The sequence below is a fragment of the Triplophysa rosa genome, linkage group LG20 (genome assembly GCF_024868665.1).
Source record: "Triplophysa rosa linkage group LG20, Trosa_1v2, whole genome shotgun sequence".
Lineage (NCBI taxonomy): Eukaryota > Metazoa > Chordata > Actinopteri > Cypriniformes > Nemacheilidae > Triplophysa > Triplophysa rosa.
In genome coordinates, this window is record NC_079909.1 from 7,045,694 (window position 1) to 7,059,960 (window position 14,267).

Sequence of the window (14,267 nt, forward strand, 5' to 3'; positions counted from 1 at the left end):
TAGCAACTGAGATTTCTGGGCCACCATTGACTACCATAGTAGGAAAAATTGCTTTATTAATGTCTTTGTTCTGTTGAACACAAAGAAGATATCTTGAAGAATGTAGGAAAGCAAACAGTTCTGGGGCACTTTTCACTACCATTGTCATTTTTCTACTATGATAGTCAATGGTGGCCAAGAACTGTTTAGTTACAAGCATTCTTCCAAATATCTTTCTCTATGTTCATCAGAACCAAGACATTTATACAGATTTGGAACAACTCGAGCGTGAGTAAATGAAGACAGAATTTTCATTTTTGGGTGAACTGTCCCTTTAATAATCATGCAATACTGTTGTCATTTTCAACACACAAAGGAAATTTTGCATATGTTCTAATACCCTTCAATAAGTGCCCCTCATTAGTGAGATCACAAGACTGTTTGTCTTTAACTCATTTCATTTTAGAAATGGAAAACATAATTTTTTACGCATTTTTGGTTTATTTGTAGTGTTGTTTGGAAAGGAGCTTGCTCTGTATAGTTGAAAGCTGTGAAATGTTCTTGCAAGGGCAGTTTGACAATGTCATACGCACTGATAATTTCTGCCTTTCAGCTCTCTCTCTCTCGCTCTCTCTGTTGTATCTGAAAGCTCATTGGTTCACAGAGTGGCTTCTGAGATTGACAGTTACAACCTTAAACACTTAACGCTTTTAAAGCCATGCCAGTCAATGGCCTGCGGTTCCTGGTGCTCGGCAGTCTTAACTTTAAATGCATCTAAAGCTTTTGTGGTTTATCTTCCTGATGCCATTCAGCTTCATCGCTGTAGTTTACTGGTACGTTTAGACGGAGCTTACATCCATTGTGGCTTTAGGTATAATTTATATTTCATATTCTAGGTCAGTGCTGCATACTATTGACATGCTGTCTAAGCTTGTCATCTGTATATAGTCACAATGAAAGCATTTCTGTACGGGGGGGATAGTTGACACCTGTGACCACTGATTCCCAGACCCCTGTGGTACTGTGTATTATAGCATGGTACAAAAATAATTGTACCACGAACACGGTACGTCCAAAAATATATATATATTTTTTGTAAGTGTAGCGCTAACCTGGACGATTGAGCCCTAGCCTGAGTCTTTTCCCCTGCAAAGCTGAAGGTAAGCAGGTTTTCATTGCCAATTAATGTTTCCCAGCTGCCTTATGCCCTCTCTCACAGCCTGAACCACAGGACCACACTGCAATACGCCTAAAGCCTTACCTCTCATAGAGATGTACACTCCATTCAGTGCGTGCAACATCATGCCCCTGAGAAACGCTGCTTTTCCAATGCATACAATCTATTTTAAAGGGGTGCTTTCTAGTTACCTGGCAACCCGGGTACGCAATTAATGCACAGATTTGAAAAGACATTCAAGTAATGGAGAAAAAAGGCTGAAGTTAAAGGCTTTGACAAAACAATCTGTCAACGGGGCCAGCAGCGTTTCAGAGCCGTTCGGCTGCTCGAGTCGATGTAAAACTGCTGACTTGAGCTTAACAGATGTTTTATCGATCTCCAGGAGCAGGTGAAGGCAGGTGCCGAGAGATCGTAAAACGCAGTGGGCGTACCAACTGGTTACAGGTGCCTTTTATTGCGTACACTCCTCCCAAGCGTTGTAAATGTTTGTACAGATTTCTTTCTGCATGTGACCAAACCGGGTGTAAAATATCTGACTGTAAATATTGTACAGGTTTTATTTAATAATGTTCCAGCATTCCTCCAGAGAAATAAACACATTTCAAAAAGAAAATGTATTTTCTTGTACGCTGTATGCGTCATTGTTTGTATCTATATCAGTAGTTAATTCTATATATTGTTCCTGTTTTCTTCCTATTGCAGAATTACAGTTAATCTCTTCCTATTTCCCATCTGTGATGATCCTGTAGATATGATCTGTCCACACAGAATCAGACTCGCTGCCATCAATAATTCATGAGCAATTGTGGGGCATCACATAAACACACACGCTGCGGGTTTTAATCCATAATGGTTTTTGTACTTTAGAGACCGTATATTCTACACAAAAAACGTTCTGCATTTTTACATTATCATTTAGTTTGATCTATGACTGGTATCTTTGTAGGGACGTTTTTCGTGCACAACATGGAATTTACCAGGACCACACACACTTTGCTCTATTACAGGTAATCTCATGAAAACATGTTACTTTTTGCCTCAAAAGCAATTCAAAATCAAAGAAATTATGTTTTATGTGTGGAAAAAAACCCCAAGAGAACCCCACCCGAAACGCAATAGAAAATGTAATGGATTTAATGTTTATAATTGAAACTATAATGGTGTTTTCTGGTATGTGATGCATTCTTTTGGTGGGGTGTTGTGTTATCTATTACACCTATTGGAACAATGCCCAAAACGCACTACAAAAAGGAATTTTGTCATGGTTTTAATGGAAAAAGATAAAAACCGTTAGAATTTCTGTTCTATTGGGTTTCTATTGTTTTTTTCCAGCAGGGATGTATTAAAAACAGTATGGTTGGAACCGTTAATACAATATTTAATTGCATGAATGAACTGAAATGTTTTAATGAAATATATTTTTCACCCTTTTAGAAAATAATACAGTAAGAATGTTCTCACTGCCATGGATTTGCCATAAAAATGTCACATGTAAAAAATCTCAGTGGTCCTAAAATAGGCTTCTTGGTACTCCAAGCAACAACAAAAATCACATTTCATATGTTTTTGGGGTGAAGTATGACTTTGATGCGTTTATGACGTGTTTCACAGATAATACAAATTATGCAACATGGAAAACCCTTGAAGCGTTATTCCTAACAGAAAACGGATATTTTCCTGACTAATGGTGACAAAAGATCTTGAGTGTGACATTTCTAGCTGGTATTGACCATGCTTTCTTTTCCTGTCAGATGACTCTGAAAATGCAGCAAATTTAGACCTGCAGAAACAATTCGTAACAAGCAACAACAACAAAATCTGTTATTGACTGTGAGAACAGACTTCAGCCGCTGATGTTTTTACAGAGGGAGATGGAGCGTTCCGGAAAGACCAGTGCGATTTAAACGGCAGTCATACATCTTCGTTCCTTGTGTAAATCGTCGTCATTAACTAGCGTGGGTGTGCTTGTCATCTGTTATTCGGGAGGACTGTGGAGAGATGATGGACGACTGCATCAACATGTGATTGTGACAATACAGCACATGCTCTTCTAGACTGTTTGCTATCCTCGGTCTGATCCTCTCTCTCTCTCGCTCTCTCTTGATTTAATCTTCAATTTAAAGGAATAGTTCACCCTCATGTCAGTCCAACTCCAAACCCGTATGACTGTCTGTCTTCTAACACATAAGTTGTTAAAGAGTGTATGGTCGGTCTATTCCATATAGGCTAATTGAAGTGAACGGGCAGGTTATTGAGAGCCAAAATGACAAAAAGCACCATATAAGAAGTCCATAACACTTTCAATATTCTGAGCATTTGTTTAATAAAAAATAATGGACTCCACCGACCGACCGAAACAAACTTTTTTTTGTCATTTAGGAGCTCGACAGCCCATGTCCCTTTTTACTTTACATTTTATAAGAGTGGGTAAGTACATGCTTCATCATTTTGTTCGATTGTTTTTTTTGGACTCGCATGCATTGCCCGAAGTTAACTTCCAGTCTGTATTTGGTTATGATATAACAATTTATTTTATATTAAAATATTGATTTATATTAATATTTTATTGTGTATAAGGTTACTATAATGTTAATTAAAACTCAACAGTTATTGTTTCTTTGTGGAGGTCTACCAGAAGTTAAGTTTGGGGACATTTATTTATGTTGTTGCCGCGTATGCCTCTCGGGGGCCACCGCTGGTTCCCGATGAGTCTGCTGAGGGGTGATAAGTGAGAGGTTGTGTGGGAGAGATTGAGGACGGTGCCGTGGCTTAGTGGTGGGTGATGCTGTAAAATTTAGTATCGATCCGATACCAAGTAAATGCAGGGCCAGTATTGCCGATATCGATACCGATACCAAAAGTTTTAAAAAGCATTCACTTGAACTTACATTTACTTTCCTGTAGCTGAAGTGTCATGATTTATCAGATGAATGCATCATTAATATGCTAAATCTGAATACATTTTCATGACCATAAAATATTTTGTGATTTGTGCTCTTAATGTGCCTGTAGGCTAATTAATCATGTGCATGTTAAAACACAGGACATATTTTAAACCAAATAAATCTATTTATTTATTACTGTAATAGAATTTGCAAGCATGAACTTTGCACCAAATTATTATTGGAAAATAGTAATAATAACAGATTGACAGGACAGAAAAAAATATAACAAAACAATTTCTCGTTATACTATTTCTCTGCTTTAAAAAAATCAAAGTGCACAAAATTATTTCTGAAGAACAAAGATTTTAAAACTTCTTTTCCGTTTTTGTTCAGTGTTATATTTAGACACTAATCGAACAAATTAACATGTCTCCCTTTCATTACACTTTAAGTGAATTTATGAACAAAGTGCACACAATTGTTTGAAAAACAAAGTAAATGAAGTGCTTAAATAATAAAGTACTTTAACTCTCAATCTTTGGCTTTTTACCCCCAAATATAATAACTCCACACGATGCTCCTCTTCTTTCTCCTCTGCTCAAAGATATTAATATTAACAACATGCGCCACTGCCGTTACGATGAATGGGGAGGAATGACAGCCTGTGCGCAGGCGCAGTAGATGAGGCGACCTCGAAAAAGGTGATTTTTGGCACAATTTAAGTTTAGCAAACCAAAGTTATGGTACATGTTTAACTATTGATCTGACATATGCTGTTTAGTTGTGCTTTTTGCCAGTAATTTTAGAAATATCTACCTTCCCCCATTCAAGTAGATAGGCCTGTGGACTTACGTGCGTGACGTAAATAGCTGCCCAGAGGCGTTGCAAACACGGCCGCCGAGTGGCACGACTTCCGTAAACGGACTTTGCTCTGCTTGCGCTTGGCGCTGCTGACTGAGTCGCGTGATGTCGGACAACAAAACACAGCAGCGCAGGGAGGAGCAACGTGCGCAAAACTAGGTGTAGGGGAAAAAGGGTTTCTATATTATACAATTATTTAAAATTAGTAGTAAAAACACATTAGTATTGATATTTTTATGTTACCTCTGTACCTCTACAACATCCGTATCGATACTTCAGGATCGATCCGCCCACCCCTACCGTGGCTGCTCTGTGATCAGTGGGTGTGGAGAGGCCAGGGCTCGTTGAGCGCACCGCGGGGGGCCGTTGTCTCCACTCTGTGTGCACGCTGATGACCTGCTTTTACCCCGTTCGCAGAAGACTGGAGGCCAATTTTGGTTTAAATGAACCAATCGGAGAGGGAGATAGTACGGAGCCCGTCTGGTCACCCCTCGGAGAAAAAAAAACAAGACCCGCAAATCCGTGGCCACAGTTTTGTAATTCGTTCCCTCAGTTTAAAAATCCGTGCTCTCGGATTAATAAACTGTGTCACTGTGTGACATAAGAAATAAGTTTCCCTCTTTAGCCTTGGCTTTAGGATTCCTAAACAACTTTTCATTGTGTAAATTTATGTTAGGCTCCATTAACAGATAGTAAATCGGTTCCCAACATAACATAACGTTACATTGTTTACATCAGGGTCGGAAATTAACAGAGGCTTTGGAAAAAATGACAACAAGGTGAACAAATCTGCTCTCCAAGTTCAAGACAAAAGAGGAAAAACAGTCCATGCATAATAAAAAAACGATCTAAATAAGATTAGGTGAAAATGAACGAATGTGGATGACAGCTTCTTTGCTCTGCTACAGCTAGGAGCATTACAGCCAATCAAGTTCAGGGTATGAATATTCTGACCAATCAGAGGCGTTTAAATGATTCACCGGTGAGGAAGAGCTGAAGCGCGTCACGCTCAAAAAGTTTGTCATTAACCGCGCACAGATACGATGTAAGAAAGAGATTCATTAGTAACACTCTACTGTATTACCTGAAGCCATTGAGTGTTTTAGTGATGTTGGATGTACTTTGTTTGTTTTCTACATATTTTCAGTTTGAATAACTGCTTTTTATGTTCCTTAGAGAATCAAAAAAGCAATAAAACAGCAATATAATAATTCATAAATGCTTCTCGGCTTGTTTTGTAGCGTGTAAAGCGTGTGACAAGTGTTCATGTATCCTAATATCTGAAAGTAGACAACATCAAGGGCAATAATCAGCATCAATGATTTTTTTAAATCTTGCAGTCCTATGGATTGAGTTTATGTTTTATCAGATATATGCTGCTCTGATCCACATCAGTTTAAAGACACCTCTGGTGCTGCTTTGTTTCTGTTTAAATTAAACAAGTTATCAGGGTTAAGCTATGTTTTCAACATTTTCATTATTTATATTTTATTGTTTATTTCATCTACATACATTTAGAAGTAAATTATCACTTGTACCTCTTATCAGCAATCCTAGGATTTATTTTTGTATAATTTGATGCCAGGTCAGGGTTAAACACACATTTTGTGTCATGGTCTGTGGGCCCCCTGAAGTAGCCCTGGCCACCCCATATATAAAACTCTAGCTCCGCCACTGGTGCGAAGACCTTAAAGCTCTTGATGTGGAAACTGTAGAGAGGGAAAACGCAATTGTATCTCTTAATGTGTCTGTTTAAAATTCACTTGGCAAAAGGAGCAATAAAAACAACGTTGTTTTCTCTTTATTTGTTTCGTGGTGTCCCCTTCAACGTGATGAAAATTGACTAAAATAACAAAACATCTTTGGAAAAATTTTTTGAAGTGTAATTGGATTTTATAGTGTGGCTCCTGTCCCATTTGTTTACATGGAGAGGGCGGCTTTATGACCTGTACTGCAGCCAGCCACCAGGGACGATCAAATAGTCCTCATCTTCACTTTTCAGGATGTGTGAGGCACCCCTGATAGAGAATGTATTTGGTCAAATTTTATTGAGTCTTTATCTAGATGTGTTTACCCTGCAGGTTCTATGTTTATTTCTGATAGAAAGATTAAGCTGATTAATCAGTTGAATTTGAACTACATTTGGAAAAGAAAAGCTCATTATATTATTATATTAAAATAGATTTTGACTGCATGAATGGAACATGTAAAATAATTGGCTTAAATATTTTTGGTTTTGTGCCCTAGAAATCTTTTCAAGTGTTGGTGGAATTGAATTCTTGTTGTGATTTTTCAATACGAAAACTCACCCTTAAATTGTCAGATTTCATAGGCAAGTTATTTTATAATGGAAACTGATTTATAAACACAAATTTACCCCTCATAATTCTCCAATTTGGAATAATCGCTAAATTTAATTTAATTATTTAGAAACAAGTCACTGTTCTTAAATGAGTGGTGGGAAAGAGGTATCTGGTCTGTTGTTTATCTTCTAGATGAGCATGGTCACTTTTTGAATCACAAGATGTTTTGTGAAAAATATGATTTGCAATGTGCTTATAAGAAATATCATAAGGTGTTAAGGAGTTTTCCTAAGGCTTTTTTGTTGGTTAAAAATACGTTGCCCAGTGTATTCTCCTTAGCTATTCATTTACCATCTTTACAAATAAATGGGAAGGATTTTATTAGGAATAGTTTTCCAAACAAATTAATACGAACTTTACTAACCCATGATGAATTTCCAACTCATTGTAATCGAAATAATGCGATTCGGCTTTTTTCAAAGACCTCTATTAATAAATTAAGAACCATGTATCTTTTCTTTCCTATCCCTCCCAAAGCCAGGAAGCACACTATAAAGTTTTTAATGACATTTATCCTTCCTTAGAATTTCTTAGATATAGGTTTAATATTGATCATAATAGTTGTACGTTTTGCGATTCAGAAATTGAAACAACAGCACATTTATTTTTTGATTTTCAGTACAGTAGAGCTTTTTGGTCTGATTTGTATGAGTGGCTAAAAAATTAAATTGATCTGTTGGCTTTTTCTAAATATTATATACTTTTTGGAATTAGTATGAAAGAGTTTGAATTTTTGTTAAATAATATCTTTATTTTGGGGAAATTCATATTCACATATAATTCATATATTCACATAAGTGTAAGAGCCTTAAAGGTCCGGTTGAACGTGCAGTTTCAGCCAATCTCATATTAATCTTGAGTACCTATAGAGTAGTATTGCATACTTCGTATCTTCGAAGAGTATTTAGTTTGATCACATTTATAAAAGAGAGATACAGCTGTATGATTATTTCCGGAAAAATCTGACTTCCTGGGGGTGTGCGGGGGGAGGAACTAAATCATGGGCACACAATACATCATCATTGATTCACTATAAATTAGTGTTGTTTACATTATGCACATACGCACTGATTGCCAACAAAACACAGACATATGATTTAGTTTCACTTACCGCGCGCGGTTCATGATGGTAAGCGGGTCTTCCTAATGCTCGTCGGTTGACACGTGGGTGGGCTATTTCTTCTGCCTTGCCGTGTGCATGTTTTTCCGGGGGAGAATTGCCCAATAAGGGACTAAGAAAAGTTGTTACATAACTGTTTTTCATGTTCGAAAAAAACTTTATGAAACCTATACGAACCTTGGGGGAGTGTATCGAGCACGGACATACTACGTAACACATCCAACTTGTTTTTTGACAAGTTGACCATGTTAAGCATGAGAAGACAGCACGTTTAACATTGTAAAGAAGTCAGAATGCATGAAACAGCGTTAAATCACCCCTTTAAAACAAACCATTGTTTCAGATTTTTCAAAAAGAATTTGGGATTTACTGTAAATCTTTAAGTAAAATTAAATCGAAATTTGGAAGAAAATTCATTAGATTGGTTGAAGAATTTGAGCTATTAGAAGACCCTGATGTGTAGTAGTTAATTATTGTTTTCTTATCTTTGTTTGTTTTATCCTTTTTCTCTCTGTATTTCGCTCTGTCCTTTTGTTTGTTCTGTTCTTAATTTAGTATATTTTGTATGTGCTCTGTTTTTCTCAGAACTTCTTATTTAATTTTGAAATGCCTTATTGTATTTGTATTTCTAAAGCTTAATAAAAAACCCTGATAGATTAAGGGAACGTGACGTCAGCAGCGCAATGCATCCTGTGACTTGGGGACATCGACAGTGTAGAGACTTGGAAATAGTGGAGGTAGATGTTTAAATTGATATTATACAGTTTAAAACACATTAAAATGTAGAACGCTTGCTGTGTTATGAACTGCCATATCTGCTCTCAGGACCGGAGGGGAAAACGAAAAGAAGTGCAATGTTCCGCTTTGTAACTTAGAAACAACACAATGGTGAAGGTGCAACTTAATGAAAATAAATAACTTTGTCAAATGTGGCTTTGTCATTTGTATTTATTATTACAGATTCATCATTTCTGATCCGCTTGAATATATAAGTGCTCTAACCATGAGAAATCTGCAAAATGCGTAACGTGTACAATAGTGATGTATATATAAATACACACACATATATTATGTAAACAATAATCGTTGTGCCGCCCTAAAAAAGACTATTAAACAAATGACTTTGTAGTAATTTAAATGATTAGGCTGACCACAATCTGTTTTGTGTAATAAATGAATGTGTGCTCTTATTAATGTGCTGACAAAAGTCTAAATGTTCTCCTGCTATGCCATGTTAATACCTTTGCAGCTTTGTCGAAGCTCTTGCAGAATCGCTTTGAGAAAGTAAAGCATGAATTATGTGCAATGGCTAGAGAATAAAATCTTTCCTTCCCATGAAACCGAAATTGAAGTTTATTGTGCCAGGATGCCAACACTGGTGTGATTGGCAGCATGAGGGATGGGCGGACTTCTAAACTCCCATCCAAACCAACACTCACTGCCCATATGGACAGACTCCTTTGAGGGAATAATTCCAACAGCAATATATAGATAATCCAATTCATCCTTTTAATTCAGTTTACAATCCCAAGAAGATCAGGCTAATCTAGTTATTTCTGGCACATTCCAAGATTCATAGACAATAAAAACAAAAAAACAAACTGATTTTATACAGATCCTCATATATCGTATTTATGCTCCAACAGTCTGTCACGTTTCATATATGTACAAAAGTGATATATAGTATATAGTGTGATTAATATGTTTAGCTCAGAATAGGGTGGAAAAATAGCACTGTCTATAGGCTGTGAAGGTGGCATTTCAAGACGCAGTCATTTCATTGATCCACTGCTGTCGATCAACAGCTGTGCATATGGATATCTTCTTTCTGTATGTCCTCATGATGAGATTTGTAGAGGTTGTAAAGGTTGAACTGACAAGAACCTGGAACATCCTACTGAACATGATTTTCAGACACACATCACTGTGAAGAATGTAACGCCTTTTCTTTGGAGAAAACGAACCATCCTTCCTCTCTATAAAGACAGAGTGATCTCATAAGACACTTTTGAGATCCAGCACTTGCGTTCACATTTGCTCTTTGTTCCCTCCCACGCAAAGTTGTTGTTTGAAGTATTTTTCCAGTCTTAATTAACAGTGTCTTAATTAGTCTTTCTCTTCTTCTTTTTATCTTTATCCTCCTGCCGTCCGTCTGACGACTCTTTCCAAGGCAGGAAGCTGTAGGAAACCAGCGCAGAAATCAAATACGTGGCCATCCCGGCGTATCCCCCTATTATCAAACACAGCGGCTGGATCAGTACAAACAAGCAGAACACATTGACCGAAGCGCTGTCGGGAAGCTCCACGCGGGCCTCCTTGCTGGCCTGAAACACGCCGAAAAAATAAACGAGCGCCACGGCTGGGTAAAACGCTAGCTCCACCATGATCGCCAACAAGTCTCACGAATAAACGTGTCAAGAGCTGGGGAATGCAATGTTAATGCTACTTCCCATGACCTTTCATCTACCGTCTAGGTAAAACATTACCTTCTTGCTGAGATAGCGTGCACGGGCGTGTTATCAAAGAGTGAAGTACGAGTTCTTCGCTCAGCGTCGGGAGGCTCCCAAAGAGTGACCTTTACTCCCTAATGGAGTTTAAGAGTGAGCCAACAGCCGCCTGCGGGGATGCTAGTATTAGCATCAAATACATGAAAGGATACAGCCTGGAGACCCCAGCCTTCCAACACATGCTTGGATTAGTCTGGTGTGCTGTGCTTGCCAGAGATTAGGGACTAGGAACGGACTCCTTTGAAAAAGTCCTCTTCCACCTCCATTTTTTTGGAAATGGGTGGGATGCAAAAATTGCATTGTTGTAGATACTGTATGTAATTTATTCATGAGTGTTTGGCAGACTTTGACAGCAGCTGACAGGCTTTGGAACACCTGTAAGCTGTTATCACTGTTAGATTGTTGTCTCGGTCTCTATTTAAAAGATGGTGATACAATAGATATGATGTCACACAAATACGGCTTATGCGCCCAGCAGGATGGGGATGTACATCTGTGTTTGACCCCTAGCCCTTTTCACACCCGTAATAATCATCCTATCAAGACATTCGAGGGTCCTCATTTGGACCTAACCCCCTTCAATTCGCTGCGTTTAATTGCACGCAAAACAGTCCTATTTCTGGCCCCTTTGACGCAATGCGGGAGAAACACAGTAATTAAAGCCCCAAAATCACAGTGAATGGTGCTGTTTGGCTGACATTATGGAAAACATTCTTTTTTTCCATCTCTTTGTTCTTTGTGGCAGCTTGGTCTTCCCATCTGGTGCATTTACGACTCTTGGTTATCAGGCCAGAGATCAAGCATTTCTATCTCCGTCACATCACCTACGGCACCGATACAATGGGATGCTGTTTCATCAGCAGTGGGCAGTAATTATTCATTGTCAGGGGTCAAAGTTGAGTATAGGCTCTGATCTTCCGTTGCTTTACTGTTGAAGGCACCGCATGAGGTTCAATTAAACCCAAAAGTCAGCCCCCACTGACCCGTGTTTTCTCATTTGGTGAACCAACCCCTCATCAGGAACACATCTGCACGTCCTTGTATCCACCCACATGCCCATCCAGATGCCCACATGCTCTCCATGGCCTTTAAAATAATGACTCACTATGGAGGGGGATCGGGGTGTGGGAAAATGTGGTCTTCGTGCCAGTGCTTCCTTCCCCATTGATCTCCAAAGTGGCGCCTGCCTTTCCCTCAGGAGCTGAGACCATTCTACTTAAGCCATCCAAGGAAAAGGGATGAAAACAATCGCTTTGCTTTTAATAGACTTGCATCCTGGGGGAGAATGAAATGTGGCTGCAAGAAACGGAGGACCAGGAACTACCCGTGGAGACAAATGTAGAATAACACAACTTTGTGTGAATGTACCGCATTGGCCATGGATTCAGTTTTGTGTGCAGTAGTTGGTTTCTTGGAAATGGTTATTTGGCTTCGAAAAGTGGTGCAGTAGAAAATACTGTCCACAGCCTTTTAATAAAAAAGACATGATGTTTTCCCAATAGAAAAAGATTACTAAAAATACTAAGAATTCGTCATTTAAGTGGTCACATTTTAAGTCCAATGAACAAATTCAGAAAACGAGTTGTATCACCATACAAAATTAACTAAACTGAAATCATCATTAATACTGGTACAGTTATTATTACAAGATTATTTTATGAAGACATGGTTTGGAACGATTTAGGCTTGTCAAGGAACAAGTGTTGTAGTTGAACAGTTATTCAACAAGTACGTCTTTAGTGATTCACTGAACTTATTGACGCTTGGCTCTGTGGTGCTGTCCACGCGACGTGGTGCTGAAATGCGCACACACGTTACTACAATTCAAGGTCGGTGCTATAAACGTTTTATCAACGTTGTGTGGATACACAATGAAAACTGGACCAATCAGTAATGCTCTTTATATTGTTTTTTATAAGGATGCCATCACATTTTATTATTCAGGTAATGTAGAGCTATATTAATTCATTAAATGGGCATTAGCAATGACGCGTAAAGGCAAAATATGAATTATCGCAAGAGAAAGAGATAACAAACAGCGCGTGCCGGTGCTTCTATATGAAATTTCAGCACTCCTGGGTCAATTTTCAATTAAATTCAACAGATGAAATAAACTGTTTTAGGTTTTAATGTTAGGTAAGGGTTAGTTCTCACTGTAAATCGTGAAAGAATGAGTGGTCGATGTAAAAAAAACGGCAATAGCCATTTAAGGTTTGTTGTTTGGTACGTTAAAAGTCAACAATATGGCTAATGATTTATATTACTTGACAGGACTTATAATGATGATTATAATACATGTTATTATTTATTCAGAATCACTGTTTTTCAGTTTAAGCCATTTCATAAAACCAACGCGTCCATGTCCATGGATTCTGATGGCACTTTGCATATCTTCCCATCAATCTGTCACTCGCTGTCTTTTAGGATTATGATTTTATATCTCGCATTAAAATGCCGTTTAGTGACAGAATTTCGATTCACCTCTTATTTGTTGTTCAACGCCCAGCGCTTTTTGCAACTCTCCTATATTTAGTGCAACTGGAGAGAGCTGTAGTACGCATGGGCGTGTTATAGAGAGGGTAGGGCTGGAGAGCGCAGGATGCTCTTTAATGTGCGCGCATGTAGACCACTTGATGTGCACACTAGATTCCTCTCGTTCTCTCTCGTGATGAACTGCAGCTTACCACCCAGCCACCAGCGTGATTTCCTACCGCAGTTGCAATCGACTTTCCCCCGACTTTGCACCCCGGTCAAGTTTCTTGAGTTGTAGTGTGGACTCTTCATTAATACCCTGGCCTTGTTAACTCCGGGGTGGTCCGAGAGGGACCGTGAAAGCGTCCGCGGGACCAGGCTGCGCGAGCCGTGGAACTGCCCCGAGCCCCGCGCGCTCATGGAGGGAGACATCATGGACAAACTGGACGACATGGCTTCGGTCTACGAGTTCGACCCGTTAACGGGAAACATCCCCGCCACCAAAGTGGAGATCACAGTTTCGTGCAGGTAAGACGATTCATGTCTGATCTGACAGCGCGCGCATCAATACGCGCCTTTCTTTCCTGAGGTGCAGTCTAATTTCTGATGATTTACGCACGAAAGTTCTCACAAAACTTTAGCTTGTTTATATTTTCGTGAGAATGACTAATAAAATATCATATTAAATGTTGCATGTAACAATTTTTCAAGAAAAAATCATCGTGTAACACTGAAATATAACGCCATAAAGGCAACAGCTTCTATCGATTTGGTTACTTTTGTTTTGTGTATACATTTTCTATCGAGAGCTGCAAGTTTTGGTTATGGGTGGGGACAGTTGCGACTGCACGCAAAAAAAGGTATGCATGAATAATAGATGATGCTTCTTGTTCAAAGTATTAC

General features: G+C 38.6%; 1 protein-coding gene across 2 annotated transcripts in view; it reads left to right on the forward strand.

Annotated features, from left to right (window-relative positions):
* Window positions 1–13,463: 13,463 nt before the first annotated feature.
* cpne5b (copine Vb) overlaps window positions 13,464–14,267 on the forward strand; it is a 119,106-nt gene continuing 118,302 nt past the window's right edge. For both annotated transcript variants that reach the window (XM_057362045.1, XM_057362046.1), the window contains exon 1: window positions 13,464–13,892. In XM_057362045.1, the coding sequence (XP_057218028.1) occupies window positions 13,783–13,892 (110 nt within the window). In that variant the 5' untranslated portion in view covers window positions 13,464–13,782. The remainder of the gene's footprint in view (window positions 13,893–14,267) is intronic.